The 15,298-nt window shown below is 47.5% G+C and overlaps 2 protein-coding genes across 4 annotated transcripts in view; one reads left to right on the top strand and one right to left on the bottom strand.

Annotated features, from left to right (window-relative positions):
- Window positions 1-770: 770 nt before the first annotated feature.
- Window positions 771-6,421, bottom strand: PGP (phosphoglycolate phosphatase). The gene is made up of 2 exons (XM_077829368.1): window positions 5,783-6,421; window positions 771-3,199 (listed from the first exon to the last, which is right to left on the bottom strand). The coding sequence occupies exons 1-2, from the start codon at window positions 6,396-6,398 to the stop codon at window positions 2,874-2,876; spliced, it is 942 nt and encodes a 313-aa protein (XP_077685494.1). The 5' UTR covers window positions 6,399-6,421; the 3' UTR covers window positions 771-2,873.
- Window positions 6,422-6,947: 526 nt separating this feature from the next.
- E4F1 (E4F transcription factor 1) overlaps window positions 6,948-15,298 on the top strand; it is a 26,010-nt gene continuing 17,659 nt past the window's right edge. For 2 of the 3 annotated variants that reach the window (XM_077829365.1, XM_077829363.1), the window contains exons 1-9: window positions 6,948-7,129; window positions 8,973-9,124; window positions 9,223-9,322; window positions 10,798-11,003; window positions 11,648-11,768; window positions 12,127-12,279; window positions 12,832-12,995; window positions 14,449-14,676; window positions 15,006-15,108. In XM_077829365.1, the coding sequence (XP_077685491.1) occupies window positions 6,973-7,129; window positions 8,973-9,124; window positions 9,223-9,322; window positions 10,798-11,003; window positions 11,648-11,768; window positions 12,127-12,279; window positions 12,832-12,995; window positions 14,449-14,676; window positions 15,006-15,108 (1,384 nt within the window). In that variant the 5' untranslated portion in view covers window positions 6,948-6,972. The remainder of the gene's footprint in view (window positions 7,130-8,972; window positions 9,125-9,222; window positions 9,323-10,797; window positions 11,004-11,647; window positions 11,769-12,126; window positions 12,280-12,831; window positions 12,996-14,448; window positions 14,677-15,005; window positions 15,109-15,298) is intronic. The other variant, XM_077829364.1, reaches the window with a different exon arrangement.

The following is a 15,298-nucleotide window of genomic DNA, read 5'->3' as shown; positions in this document are numbered from 1 at the left end:
AAAAAGGGAAACTGACAGTGGAGAAAGTTGTGCTTCTTCTCATTCTATTGTTACTTCTGTAGGACCTGAAAACTCAGGGAAGACAGTGTGAAGTTAATGTATTAGAAATCAACCATACAGTGCTCATGACACATAATTAGGAAAGCATGCCTACGTTCTGCTAGGGCCAGAGGGTTACCTGCCACTTTTCTCATTCCTTTCAAGTTGTAAAAGTAGTACAAGGAAATAACTCTTCAGCACATGCCGGCATTGTGAAATACTGCGGCACAACATGTTCCTTAAAGGAAGTAGCTTCAGCTCCGATGAAGAATGTGTCACTGCCTACTCTATTTAACCACACTGGTTAGTTCTGCAAGAGTAACTCCTGACCAGCATTTTAACGTTCACTCTACCCTTCTTCCAAACAAGTTCACACCACATATATGCTCTCAGAGACAGAAAAGTGAAATCTTTCACAAACTATTCTAATTTATCTGAACAAAAAGGGGCAGGAATCTGCTTAGCCATGCTGAGTAAGATATTTTGTTTGAAAATGCAAGAATGTGAAAATGCTATCCAGGTCATAGGCTTCCGCAACTCACTCATTGCTGGATCTAGGTATTGAAAATGAAGAATAAGATATTGAGTGAATATTAGTTCTAAAAATTAGAGTTAGCAATATAATAGCATGTGTATTTCACCCCTTTAGATGTAATAGTTACAACAACATGAAATATTGCATGTAAACACAGAACAGACCACAGAAACAATGAGAAAAGCCAGAGGAAAAACAGGTTTGTAAGTTTAATGTAAATTCAAGTATAGGACTAACAACTCCAACAAAATTTATATGGAGACTCTTTAAGCATAATAAATGCTTTCACCAATACAATTCCACAATACTTACGGAAAGACCGACTGAATAGAGGTAATGGTACCATTGTACAGGTGTAGTTCTCAACAGGGATTATGTGCAGCTGTTATATGGTTTAATACCACACTGATATTTACTCCTTTACTTAATATATTTTCCTGAATCTCTATAGAATTTGATAAGCACAAGTATAGAAAATAAATCAAGGAACATATTGTATCTGAAGTCTTCCCTAACAGCAATAAACCCACTATGTCCAATTCTACATTAACTAGTGTCAAGAACAAATTCTACATGACACATAGGCATTTCAGCTAGAAGCCTTTTAAGGCTTACAGAGGACACATAATACAGGGTAGAGATATGACTCATGCCTCTTACACACTTCCAGAGTTACAGATGAATGCGGACATCAACTTATAACTAACCTTTTGTAAGAGTTTTTTCAGCTCATATCCTGGTAACACTGAAAGATATTATGAACTGCACAATTATTGCTGTATGAACAAGATGATACATTTACATTTCAAGTGTTTAAGTACGAGGAAATGGCACTAATATACACTGCCAGACTAGTTCAAACTGAACAATGAGAGAGAAATTAACACATGCTCTCCTTCAGTTGCCAATAGAACTTCTGTGGAATAACGGAACACGCAATTTGCATATCTGATTACTTGAGTTATTTTTTTAAACACACAAGCTTAAAATATTCATTGTGGCTGTTAGTGCAGCAAGAACAAAAGCTATCTGGAGGCCTATTTTAAAGTTGCGAAGCAAAATAACCTGAGCATTCATTCTTACCTAGGCAAGTAGCTGGTGTCAGGCCCTCACACCAGCTCTGCAAGGAAGGTATTAAAATCAGAAATGTAAAGGAAGCCCTGTGCTGTTCCAGTACTTACTCACTATTCCACCCACAATAAGCCTAGGGAGGAAGAAAGATTTACCATGTGTACTACCCAGATTCTTCAAAGGAGGAGCAGATTTAGAGTTTGCCGCTGAAGTCCAGGCAAACATTTGTTTTGCTATTGAGGGACTAGGGAGTTCTAAGGATGATCAGAATGGACTTTTTTTTTAAATATCCGTTGATATAATTCTTTCTTGCAAATGGTATTAATGTAGGACAGTTCTCTGTGATTACACTTACTGCATTATCTCATTAAGATGCAAGTGCCTTTAAACATTAATCCTTAATAAAGAGTGAAGAAAATTCCTCAATATCCTTCCTTTTGGGAAACAAGATACATTCTCAATATATTATGTTTAATGTATACTTTAAATACATTTCTGATATATATTTTAGTGTCAGTCAGGGTAATTACTTTATATACCACACATACTTTACATATACATCCAATATTTGGACAAATACAACATAGAGAAGATACCATTAATATCCTTTGCATGTAGAACCAGTCTAGTTTGCATCACAACTGCAATTTATACGATCAAATACAGGACAGATATTTGAACAGCTCTCCCTTCAAGTTACACCTGCAACAGGCTGCATGTCTAGAACAGGACCTGAGTAAGCATCAAGAACCCAGCATGGGACCAAATTCTAACTGAAGCAGCCTGTGCAAGCATAGGAGAAGAGAGCCATTGGACAGCTATATACCCAAAGAGTTAATTCCCTGAATAATCAAGTCTGAGCTATGGTTTGTCCATCAAAACATACTGCAAGGTTGGTTTGTTTTTTTAAATCTATTCTATTTTCCTTAACCCAGTCCAGAAAAACAATACCCTGACACCTAATATTGCAAACATTTGGATGTACTTGTTGACTTTAAAAAACACAAGACTGGGTGACACTATAATGCCCTCTTCATTTCAAAGTGCATTTTGAAAATAAGATTTGTAAACAAAATTATCGTAGGACTCAAATTGAAGGTTAAAAGCTAAGAGTTTGCAATTGCAAGTGGTGTCACACTGTGTGTGTTAAAGTAATCAGAGGTGATATTAACTACTGCCCTTCACTAACATGGGTACCGTTTCAGGAGTTGGAGAGATTTTTGCTATTTTAATCCTCAAGTGCAGGAAGAAGGTCAGCTATGCTATCAACATAGTAATCAGGAACCAGGCTTTTCCTGGAAGGGCAGTCACTCTCCTGGTGACCTTTTACTTCTTCCAGAGTAGTGACTCCAGTGAGAGTCAAGAGGGTGGTGAGGCCGCAGTTATTGCCCATAAGGATGTCTGTGTCCAGTCGATCTCCCACCATGATGGTACGAGCAGGTTCGATCTTGAACTCACTAGACACACAGTCGAAAATGTATCGGCTGGGCTTGCCTATGATGAATGCCTCACGTTCTGCTGCCATCTCCACTGCTTTCACAAGACAGCCAGTCCCTGAAGGCAGAAGAGAAAAGCTAAGTGAAATATAGGCAAGGACTTGTGGTACCCAGATGAGTCACTGCTGCACTACATGTTATTTCAGAAGTGTAACCCCACAGTATTAAAGACCTAATAATGGGCAAGAGGCAGCTTGCCTGGTGCAGATTAAGGCAGAGTGGAAAGTCCAATCCCTTCCTCTCATTTTGTAAAATACTGTAATTCGCAATAACTAAGAGAGGGTTGCTGAGCTACCCTGCCAGCAAAGCCATGCAGAGTGATTGCTGCCATATAGACCTCACTGCTGTGCCTGCATTCCACCAGATTCCCAGTCGGCTGCAAAGGGTGGGGTGCTTGCATATTACTGCAACAGAAGAGGGTTTAGAGTACAGGTTTGTCTAGAAAATCCAGTTCTGTGACTGAACAGGTAAAATGGGGGCCAAAGGCAGTGTTCCCTCAAATTTTTTACATCCATGTGCGGAATGAATTTTGGTATGTGCACCAATATGGAAGTGATGTGTGACACATCACCTTCATACTGGTGCACATAATAAAATTCATGTGGGAGGGGTGTGGGGGCGAGGGGCTCGGAGTGTGGGAGGCTGGGGCAGGGGTGCGGGTGTGTGAGGGCTCTGACTGGGGTTGCGGGCTCTGGGGTGGGGCCAGGGATGAGGGGTTCAGGGTGCAGGCTGCCCTGGGGCTGTGGTGGGGAGAGAGGACTCCCCCCACCCCTCTCTCGCCACAGCAGGCTTGTGCTGGGAGCTTAGAGGGAACTTAGGCCACAGCTCAGCCATAGTCAAACCCCTCAAGCTTCTCACAATCCAGAGTACTCCAGATTTAGACTGCCTCATTTGCTCTGACTGGAATTGGGAAGTTTCTACCTGTATGTTCAACCACAGAGATCAGCCTGCTGGGGACCACTGGCCCCAACAAATCCAGGCTCCACTAGGGAACAGGGCAGCCCTGAAGCATGGCGCCAGGAGACAGCATGGTCCCCAACCACCCAGCATCAGAGTGCTGGTTTCTATGCAGCTGTAGTCAGTGGACTGTACCCAGGAAAGACACCTGTCTCCAAAACTTGTAGTGGGACCCAGAGGCCCATATACAAGCAGCATAGGTGTCCCCCCATATTCTCTAACAAAATACAGTAGACGAGACTCAAATGAAGGATAAAGTCATAAAAGCTGTAGGTACTGCCATCACATTCATACCTCTTGCAACAAAGAGAGAAGGGTTAAGAAACTAAATAAGAAGCTACAGGATGCTAATAAAGGATGCATGCTGTTCAGGAAAGCACTTTTCATTCACTATAACTTAGGGACGGGCAGGAGAGCAAAGGAGCTGATGCCAGGGCAAAGGGACAGTTAAAGTAGTGGCCACAAAGGGTTCTCCGAGGGAAGAACATGGAGAATAACTGAATGGCCCTTTCCTCATTCCAGCGTTGGAGTGAAGTAGGCTGGATGTGCCATGGAGCTGTGTGACAGTTCTGCGCGTCAGCACATGACCTGGTCGAGGGGGTTATGGATGGAGCACAGAACCGTAACGGATGTGACATCAGATACCACCACACTGCCTGCCCAAGGGGGCTGCGGACGGGGCACGGAGCCGCGTGACAGCTGCGACCCAAGGGGGCAAGCCCGTCGCCTAGCCAAGGGGGCTGCGGACGGGGCACGGAGCCACGTGACAGCTGCGACCCACGGGGGCAAGCCCGTCGCCTGGCCCAAGGGGCTGCGGACGGGGCACGGAGCCGCGTGACAGCTGCGACCCACGGGGGCAAGCCCGTCACCTGCCCAAGGGGGCTGCGGACGGGGCACGGAGCCACGTGACAGCTGCGACCCAAGGGGGCAAGCCCGTCGCCTAGCCAAGGGGGCTGCGGACGGGGCACGGAGCCGCGTGACAGCTGCGACCCAAGGGGGCAAGCCCGTCGCCTAGCCAAGGGGGCTGCGGACGGGGCACGGAGCCGCGTGACAGCTGCGACCCATGGGGGCAAGCCCGTCGCCTGGCCCAACGGGGCTGCGGACGGGGCACGGAGCCGCGTGACAGCTGCGACCCACGGGGGCAAGCCCGTCGCCTGGCCCAACGGGGCTGCGGACGGGGCACGGAGCCGCGTGACAGCTGCGACCCACGGGGGCAAGCCCGTCGCCTGGCCAAGGGGGCTGCGGACGGGGCACGGAGCCGCGTGACAGCTGCGACCCAAGGGGGCAAGCCCGTCGCCTGGCCCAAGGGGGCTGCGGACGGGGCACGGAGCCGCGTGACAGCTGCGACCCACGGTGCCAGGGCACCAGCCGGCTGCGGGGGCTGCGGAGGGGGCGCGGGCAGCCGCGACCCCACAGACCAGCGCGCTGCCCGGCCGAGGGGGCTGCCGACGTGGCGCTCGGCCCCGAAGGGGACACGCTTTTGGCGCTATTCCAAGCCCGCCCCCCCAGTAACGCGGAAACGCGCACGCAAAAGCCAGCGGTGCCCCGCAGGGCGGGGTCTCGGGAGGGAAGCGGCGGCAGGCCGAGGCCAGGGCCGGGCCGCCCCGGGGAGCGGCCCCATCGCGGCCCGCCCCGCCCGCCGCCCGCCGCCCCAGGGGGAGCGGGGCAGGGTCCGGCCACGCACCGGGGATGGCGGCGCCGCCCTCCAGCGGCAGGCGGTGGTCGCGGTTGGTGCCCAGCAGCAGGCAGCCGGGGCCGCCCCGCTGCAGGTAGCGCAGCGCCTGGCACAGCTTGGCGTAGCAGAAGTGCTCGTCGAAGCCCACCAGCACGGCGCGCACGGCCGGGTCCAGCGGCGCGCGGGCCCAGTCCGCCGGGCCCGGCCCGGGCAGGGCGGCGGGGCCGGGCCCCAGGTGCGGGACGCCGGCGGCCCGCAGCTCGGCGCCGAGGGCGGGGCCGCCCAGCACGTAGGCGGCGGCGCCGGGCGGCAGGGCCTGGCGGAGGTAGCGGGCGGCGCAGTGGGCCGAGCCGAAGACCTGGCGGGGCTCGGCCGGCGGGAAGCCCAGGCGCCGCAGCTTCTCGGCGTAGGCGTCCCGCGTGCGGCTGCTGTTGTTGGTCACGTAGCAGAGGCGCTTGCCCCGGGCCTGCAGGCGGCTCAGCGCGGCCGGCGCGCCCGCCACCGCCGCGTCGCCCCGCCACAGCACGCCGTCGCAGTCGAACAGCAGCGTGTCGGCCGCGCCCAGCACCTCGCGGGCCGCGCCCGGCTCCAGCCGCAGGCACCGGCGCGCCGAGCCCTGCGCCATGGTGCGACCGAAGGGCCCGCTCCGCTCCGCCGGCCGCCTGCGCCTGCGCGCTCGCTCGCTCGGCGCGGGGGCCCGCCCAGGCGGCGGGCAGTTGGGCGGCCGCCCCCGGAGCCCCGCCCGCGCCACAAATTGGGGAAGGGAGCCCCGCCCACGCCGTTGCTCGTTGGGGGAAGCGGGCGCGGAGTCCCGCCCACTCTGTGGCCCAATGGCTGACGGATGCATAGCCTTGGGGCCGTGGCGCGGGGACCCTCAGCCCCGCCCCTACCACCTCATTGGGCAACCGGTTTTGGCGCACACCCTCCTCTCAGCTCATTGGCTAAGCGAGCCGGGAGCCCCGCCCCCAAGTAGCCTCTGGCGGTAACTGGTCACCTGAGAGCTCAGGTTCATGAAGGGCACGGAAGGTCAGGGTGGGATCATAGGCGTGGTTGTCAGAGTGAGGCCCCTGCGCGGGGGCTCCTCGGTGCCCCACCCACTGCCGGCCGCGCCCCTGCTCCGCCCCCGCCGCCGCATGCGGCCCGTTGTTATGACGACACGGCCGTAAAGCCGCCATCTTGGTGGTGCGGCGCGTTGCGACATGGAGGCCGTGATGGCAACGAGCGCAGGGCCGGCGGGGCTTACGGCAGCCGCGGCCGGGGAGCAGGAGGGGGCGGCGGCGGCTGCCTCCGGCCCGGCCCCGGCGCCCGCCGGCCCCGCCACCGTCCTCAGCCTCCCGGCGCCCTTCAGCGAGGAAGGTAACGGGCCTGGGGCGGGCCCGCTCCCCCGGCCGGGGCCTGAGCGGAGCGCGGCCTGCTGAGGGGGGGGCCCGCCGGGCCCAGAGGGAGCAGCGGGGGGCTCCCGCCGGGCCCCTCAGCGGGGCGGGGGCCCGGTCAGCGCTGGGCCCCCAGAGCGCTCCTGGCCCGCCCCGGCCTCTCGCCTCCCCGCGCGTCCCGCCCGCCCCGTGCTCCTGCCGCCGGGTCAGGCGAGCGGGGAGCCCCGAGGGCCCGCCGTCTGCGGAGGAGCCCGGGTTGTGTCGGTTCGCCGGCGCCGGAGAGGGCGGCGAGGGGCCCCGGCAGCAGGCGGGCAAGCGGAGCGCGTTGCGGATGGAGGCACAGCCGTGCCCGGGAAAGGGGAGCGCGGTGGAGGCCGAATTCACCGTCTCCCCCCAGGGGAGGGACTGGGGGTCACCAGCGCGGAGGCGGCCTTTGCCCGGTGGGCAGCGCGGCCAAAAAAAGGCAAACGGTGTTACGCGGCATAAGGCCTGGGATGGGGACTAAGCCAAAGACCATTCGAATAGCTTTCCCCGCTGCGGCGCTGGGGTCTCCTGGGGACCATCGCCTGCAGTGCTGGTCGCCCATCTCCAAGAGGATGTTGCAGAATTAGAGGGGATGCAGGGAAGGGTGATGGGAATGATTAGGCGCCTGGGGAAACTCATTGGCAGAGCGTGGGGAAAAAATTGGGGTAATTTCCCTTAGAAAGGAGATAAGAGGAGACCTGATGAAATGAGAAATGTTCTAGTGGGGCAGATCGGGAGCTTCAGTTCTCCCTGTCATACAACACAACAAGAGAATAGTCAATTAAATTTTTAAAAAATGGCTAATTCAAAACTGAAAAAGGAAGTATCTTTCAGGAAATGCATATTCATTGCAACAGGAAATTGTTGAGGCCAAGAATTTAGCAAGATCCAAAAAAAGGACTGGACATTTGTATGAATGACAGTATCCAGAGTTATGTGAGTTAATGCTAACAACAAATTTGGAAGGGATATTAAACCTCATGCTTCACCGTGTAAACTAATCTCTTAACTAGTAGGAATCCAGTTGAGACCTAATGTGGGGCGGGGGGGTTCTTACACCTTCCTCTGAAGGATCTGATGCTGGCCACAGTTGGGATGAGATACTGAAGTAGATGGATCTCAGGTCTGATCCAGTATGGCTATTGTTATGTTCCTAGAAAGCAGTTCTCTAGACACTAGAAGTCCTCTTCCAAAGGCTGTCTCTTTTTGGTTTTATTTCCTGATTAAGGCTTCCTATCCCTTTCCAGGTTTCTTAGGCAGATAGTGAGGGTTAGTGCTGATTGAGGGAGATGCTGTAATGGGCTATGTAGTAAGGCAGCTTTGTAAATTTTCACTCTCTTGGGATGAGTAACCCCACTTTTTTTGGGGGGGGCAAGGAACATGTCACTAGATTTCTTTTTTAATATCCTCTGTTCTGTGTGTTGGTAAATGTTCATGATCCTTTTGCAAGACTGCACAAAGTGTTTATGTAACTTGGCTTCGAAAACTTGGAGCCCCTTATCTTGTTGCTGTGACCTGTCCAGCCCATGTCCCTGTGATGCATAAATGCCATAGTGTTGCCCTGTAAGCAAATTAACATCACAAACCTCTACAGACCCCGAAAGAAAATACTGCTGTAGGAGCAAAAATGTATTTAATGGGGTAGAAACAGTCCTAATTCTTACATGCTCCAATTCCAACTTTCTCTCTTCATATTGTGGGAGATTTAGTAGACTGGATGGCAAAGGGCTGTTGTCATACAGTCTTAAACGTCGTATACGTTAACTTCCAAATCTAATAATTTCTTACATATTAAATTGCAGATGAAGATGATGTTCATAAGTGTGGTCGTTGCCATTCTGAGTTCACCTCTTTGGAAGAATTTGTACAACACAAATTACAAAAGATCTGTCAGCGAACTCAAGAAGCCATTACTGCCACATCAACAAGTCTTCCTAGCCAAGAAGTACAGAAGGTGACAGCCATGTCTCAAAATAATCAGAACAATAATCTATCATAAGTGAACATAAGATGTGATTTTAACTTTTCTTACTAAAACATTATCTGTTACAGCAGGTTGTTCCTTCTGTTGAGGAGTCCATAACTGTTGCTCATATAGTTGTTGAAGCATCTTCAATAGCAGAAGAAATCAGTAATGCATCTTCTATAGTAGGTAAGTTGCAAGGTTTTTATGTAACAGATGTTACTTTAGTAATCTGTTATCATGTAGTCTGTTGCCTTACTCTGCAGGTTAGTCAGATGGAGAGTTGCACTGTAAATTTGAGTGGTGCCCTCACTAGCTCCGTAAGAATTTGATTTCATAGTCAATACTGTATACTGCCAGAGTTGATTTAGCGTCACTCTATTGTGTATATGGGGAGAAACAGATTTTAGGTGCTTTTTTAAGCAATGAAAACACATACTAGGTTTCAGTTAATGGCTTCTTTTGCAAATTCCAGTTTTTAGGGAGTTATAACTTTAATACACACATCTTCTGGTCTGAAAATTGCTGTGCCACTCACTTCCTAAGAAAGTTTTGTGGATAGGAATTCTCTATTACATCACAAGGGTGACCTTGACTGTTTTAGAAATAACGTGGATCTTCTGGAGTGAATTCTAAACTGGAGGCAAAAATTGTAATTAAATAAACTTTTGTGTATGTAGGTCCTTGTGTGGCGATGTTAACTCTGCAACTGAAGATGGTTTCTCAATAGAATTTTAGATTTTTAGTTCAAGTGAAGTCACATTAAATTATTAATCAATGCCCATAATAATTAGTAATGGAAATATTTTCTCTTCTTAAAATAAAGACATTAATGTTTCTGAAACCTTACTTCCATTATTCATTTCTGCATGTATTCATTTTAGTAAATTGATAGGTCCTCTAGAAGAAACGTAATTACAGAATACTTTTTTCTGTTGAAGCTGTACACAGTTAGAAAGTTTGAAATGAACTCTTTCCCTGTCAGTTTTCCATTTGGTCCATAATCACTGCATCCCTGTCTAATGTGGTTTGGCAGAAGTACAACTTTTTGTTTTAGTGTCTCCGCAGTGTAATTGATTTTGGCTTGCACCGTGTTGCCTATTTTCTGTACAAAATAAATCCATGCTGCAGACCACTTAGTTACAGGTCCCTTCCAACTCAAATGATTGTGGCATTTACTTTCAAAGGTTATGTGAGATGACATCCCTGTCATAGTTCAGATTAAAAAAGGCCTTGTTGACTAGTCTGGTGGTTGAGACAATGTGTTAAACTGTCACATAGGAATCTGTGTGTGGCTCCTGAGCTTTGGGGTTGGTAGAACTAAGGAGGTAGCATACTAAATCTCTGCAGCTACCCCGATGAATGGAAATCCTGCAAGGCACCTTTCCAACTCTAACTTAAGTAAAATACACAATAAATATACTCAGATTTAAAACTCCACTTCAAAGAACATCCATCCTGAGCTCTAACACCTTTTAGAATGACTTTGAAAACGTAATAAAGAGTTCCATAATCAGTCAATATTGACTCTGGCATATACCATTCGTGTGTAGTCACCTGCTTCTCTTTTCTTTCCACTACTTGATATCCTAAAAGATTGAATCCATTGAGTCACGTGAACCTGTTATGTAAAGAACGTAGCTGTCTTCATATCATTTTCCCAGGTAGTGGGCACATCAAAGAAGTCATTGTCACAGGAGAACATGTTTTTGAAAACCCAAATGGCCAGATTGATGGTGAGATTGCTGAAGGGCAGGGCAGCCCCGATGACCTGGAACAAGATGGCTCCACAGAGCTGATCAGGGTTAAGCTGCTGGTTAATAAAGAAGGTCGATATGTGTGTGAGTTATGCCACAAGACGTTTAAAACAGTAAGTTATGGAGCTGGTAGTTTTACAGTCTACTTTTGTAATGTTCATATGCTCAAATCTTTTAGGACAGTTGTGCATCATGATCTCTTCAGACTTGATAGAAAACTCATTTCCTACTACATAATCTTATTTGGAGATTGACCTCCTTTCAAAACTAGTGCCAGTCAGTCAAATTCGACATTCATGATAAAGCTTTAATTACTGTCTACAAAGGGATTGCCATACTAGATCACACAGTGGACCATTATCTTTGTCTACTACACTGTCTGTGATAGTGGCCAGTGAGGAAAGTGTGAAACCTCTATAATGGACAATCATGGAATAATCTGCAGGTGAAGCTGCTTCTTAACTGTAGTAATTGGCTTAAGCCCTGAAGCAGGAAGGCTTATATAACTGATGTAGTTTTGCATTAGGCTGCATTCCAACATGTCCATTATCTTCACTTGTAAATTTAATGATACAAGCACTTCTTTAATCCTGGTAATGGCTGGAACTTTGTGTTTTTTCTCAACATTCTAGCAGTTCTGCAGTTGCATTTTTTATTAGTAGTGTGAGTGTTCTTGAATGTCTTTGATTTGTTCAAATGTAAAACAACTAATAAAGGAGCATTGCTACCCATTTTTTAAAATCAACTCATTTTCTAGGCCAGTATCCTTAAAGCTCATATGATCACTCATAGTAGCAGGAAGGACTATGAATGTAAATTATGTGGAACATCATTTAGGACAAAGGGGTCTCTCATTCGACACCACCGGCGTCACACAGGTAAGATACTGTCTGTTTTAGTATAGTGGTTCCTAATTGTTGGACTGGGCTGTACTTGGCTCCTCCATCTTGCCTTAAATGATGAGCTGAAATACTCCACTGTTTCCCACCTTGCATTGAGCTGAGTGCAGTCTAAATCCCATGGTGTTGGGGCTACTCAGAAGCCCAGTTTTAAAAACTCTTGCCATTGCAGATATTGCATGTAATTGGATGGAAGGTAGTGGGCACAGGCAACTACACTTGCCCCAAAAGGTTGGGAAATGCTGTATTAGATGTATGTTTGATCAAGTGAAAATTCTTGGATGGAGTTAATAAAATTTATTTGGTAATGATTCATGCTTTCTCTTACTTTGTCAAGATGAGCGACCTTACAAATGCAAGAAGTGTGGGAAAAGCTTCAGGGAATCAGGAGCTTTGACACGGCATCTGAAATCTTTGACACCTTGCACCGAAAAAATACGTTTCAACGTGAGCAAAGAAATAGTTGTTAGCAAAGATGAACTGCCAACAGGTCAGTGAAATAGCAAATGCATGTCCTGCATCAAACAAAGTGTAGGTCATGTGACATTCCTGGCATTCAAATAACATTATTTTCCTTCATTTTTTTTTTTTTTATATTTTGTGTGCGCGTTGCGGGGGGGGGCCAGGCAATCTGGCTCCCATTTTTTTAGAAAGAAACAACTACCTCTGGACAGGTAGCGAACCTATCAATCCAGAGTGCACATGGACAGAGTCATACCATGGATGAATAAATACGGATCATAGATTGGAAGATTTATTTGAGAATCTGGCACTAAGACCATTATAATCACAAAATTGACATGGAAATCCGTGTTGAAATGTATCCATCTGCAAAATGCTGTATTTCGTTGTATGGAACAATGCTTGAAAAGGATTATACAGGGTAAATGCAAAAAAGCAGTCCTTCAGCCAGAGGTTAATATTTCTAGATACACTGAGTAAGATACACTGAAGTAGAATTAGGTCAAGTGGCTGTAAATAGGGTTTAGCTTCACACTCAGAATTAGAGTGGTTGTTTAATCCTGTGCTTCTTTTCTTGAAGAATCCTGTAGTTCAAACACAGAGACGGTTTCACCTATAGCAAGTGAATCCATTGAGACTCCTGTGATTCACCTATTAACAGATGCAAAAGGCAATGTCCTTCATGAAGTCCATGTCCAAATGCAGGAGCTTCCTGTTGTTGATGCAAAATCCTTGGATCAAGAGGTGAGTGTTTGTTTTTGTTGGATACCCTTCGCATATTTTATGCAAAGAAGCAGAATTGCTATTCCTTGGCCAGGGCTCTTGAGTTGGAAGGTAGCATTACTCACATAAATTCACCTTCCCATCAGTTCCAAGGACACACTCAAAAGGAGAGGAATCTAAAGAGGACTTACTCAGGAAGGTCTGCACAGGGCTTGTATAGGCTAATTTTAATTCTGTTATGTTCAGTAGCTTCCTTTCCTGTAGAACTTCAGTTCCAACACTAGATGGCAAATATTCTGAACTCCTTTGAAAATAATGACATAGCTCATGCTGCTGACTGGTTCTTTATAGCAGTGGTCTCCAACTTTTTGGATCGTGCATCTCCCCAGGGCCAGCTCTAGGGACGTGCAAAAAAAAAAAAAAAGCCCCCGCCAGTGTGCCGCCGAAGACAGAGCGGGGAGAGCCGAGCTGCTGCCGTGCCAGCAGTGCTCCTTCGGTGGTGCTCCTCCTGCTGCGCGCACCCCACTTTGGAGACCACTGCTTTATAGGACCTGAGAGTAGTAGGGCATCTGGTTGTCAATATAACCTCTTGCTTGGGGAGAAACAAAAGTCTGTGGTGCTACTAATGTCTTATTTACTAACATCTTAATGTTGATGTGAATATGAAACTTAAAAGAAGCTAATAAGCCAGGTGTAAATAAGGGTAAGGATGCTTTTCCTGCCCATGCTGTGAAACTGATCTCAAAAGCATATAGGAAAGGGGTCGGCAGCCTTTCAGAAGTGGTGCCAAGTCTTCATTTATTCACTGTAATTTAAGGTTTTGCGTGCCAGTAATACATTTTTAACGTTTTTAGAAGGTCTCCTTCTATAAGTCTTTAATATATAACTAAACTATTGTTGTATTTAAAGTATATAAGGTTTTGAAAATGTTTAAGAAGCTTCATTTAAAATTTAAATTAAAATGCAGAGCCCCCTGGACTGGCGGCCAGGACCTGGGCAGTGTGAGTGCCATTGAAAATCAGCTCGCCGTAGGTTGCTTACCCCCGATATAGGAAAACAGCCTGCACGTTCAGAGAAAAAAAAATGGCTGTGTAGGTTACCTGAAAAGACCATACTAGAGCATCTGGTCGTGGAGTTTACAGTCTCTATTATAAAATCAAAAAAGTGATCTGTCATGTATCTGTATGGGATCAGTGATGTCTGGTATACTACTTGGGTGACCTAAAATGGCCATATTTTATGGCCACTCCCTGAGGTTAGACTCCAAGTGAAAGGCTGGAAAGTATCCTTTCAACTGGAGTTTCTCAAGCTCTCGGACTTCTCCAAAGCAGACACATCTCTTTTGCTTTCTGGTATCTGAGATCACAGAACCGGTCACCCTGGTGACAAGCACTGGAATACCCAGAGTTCTTTTGTCTAAAAGGCTGACTTCACATCTGCTGTTCTTATCATCTGAGTATTTTATTTTCTTTAGCCATCAAATCCTGAGGAACTACCATGTGAATGGGAAGTGAACAATGAGAACTTGCTGAGGCAGGCCATGAGGAATTCTGGGATTGTGATAGAAAAAGTTACTGTGGAGGAGATGCAAAAATCAGATGAACCTGGTGTGGCTGCTACAGAAGAACTAGAAAATGAAGAGATGGAAGCAGAAGAAGAGCAGTGTGGGGAACAGTGTGTTGAAGTAGAGCAAGTAGAGACTGTATGTTTGCATCATGTGCTTTTATCAATTAGCTTGTTTTCTTTTCTACAGGAAATACATGTGATTCCTAACAGCCCATGTGAGCACCTTAGGCATTAGCTTCATTGTATCTACACTTTTAATATTTATGCACTATGTGTCAGCATAGTGACCAGCAGAGTGTAATATTTTTTGTGCGTTAGAACTTGCAGTGTTAGCACCATCTGCTTCTTTGATAACTTGATTTTTCTTTAAATCAAAGGGCATTTAGCTTAGAATTTTGATTAGGAATATTGATTCCACATAATGTATGGAAAAGGCACTTATATTATGATATTTAATTTCAATAGACCGATACAGAAACAAACGGATACAAAAGTTATGTTTGCCCTCACTGTAGTGAAGTCTTCAGTGGGTCTGTTTCCCTTGAAATACACATCAAAGGACATTTAGGTAAGCCTACTGCAAATGCTGTTCTCTCAAATGTACATATCTGAACGGTTTGTATAGCATTTGTTGTGCAAACTTTATCCCACAACTGCATGCAGATTCAATTAGCGTTTAAAACACTAATGGAGAAATGGAGGTCAGAACAATTGAGAAGAGACTTCCCCTGAGATCTGAAAGTGATGTAAAGTCTAGG

This window comes from Eretmochelys imbricata, chromosome 10 (genome assembly GCF_965152235.1).
Source record: "Eretmochelys imbricata isolate rEreImb1 chromosome 10, rEreImb1.hap1, whole genome shotgun sequence".
In the NCBI taxonomy this organism is placed as follows: Eukaryota; Metazoa; Chordata; order Testudines; family Cheloniidae; genus Eretmochelys; species Eretmochelys imbricata.
Note: the sequence above shows the minus strand (reverse complement) of the source record. Positions and strands in the feature narration are given on the sequence as shown.

What these genes read in the sequence shown, in the direction of transcription:
- PGP (XM_077829368.1), bottom strand. Translation starts at nt 6,398, where the DNA reads ATGGCGCAGGGCTCGGCGCGCCGGTGCCTGCGGCTGGAGCCGGGCGCG. An exon ending in GGGCGGCGCCGCCATCCCCG is followed by an intron (nt 3,200 to 5,782) that starts GTGCGTGGCCGG and finishes TTCTGCCTTCAG; the next exon opens with GGACTGGCTGTCTTGTGAAA.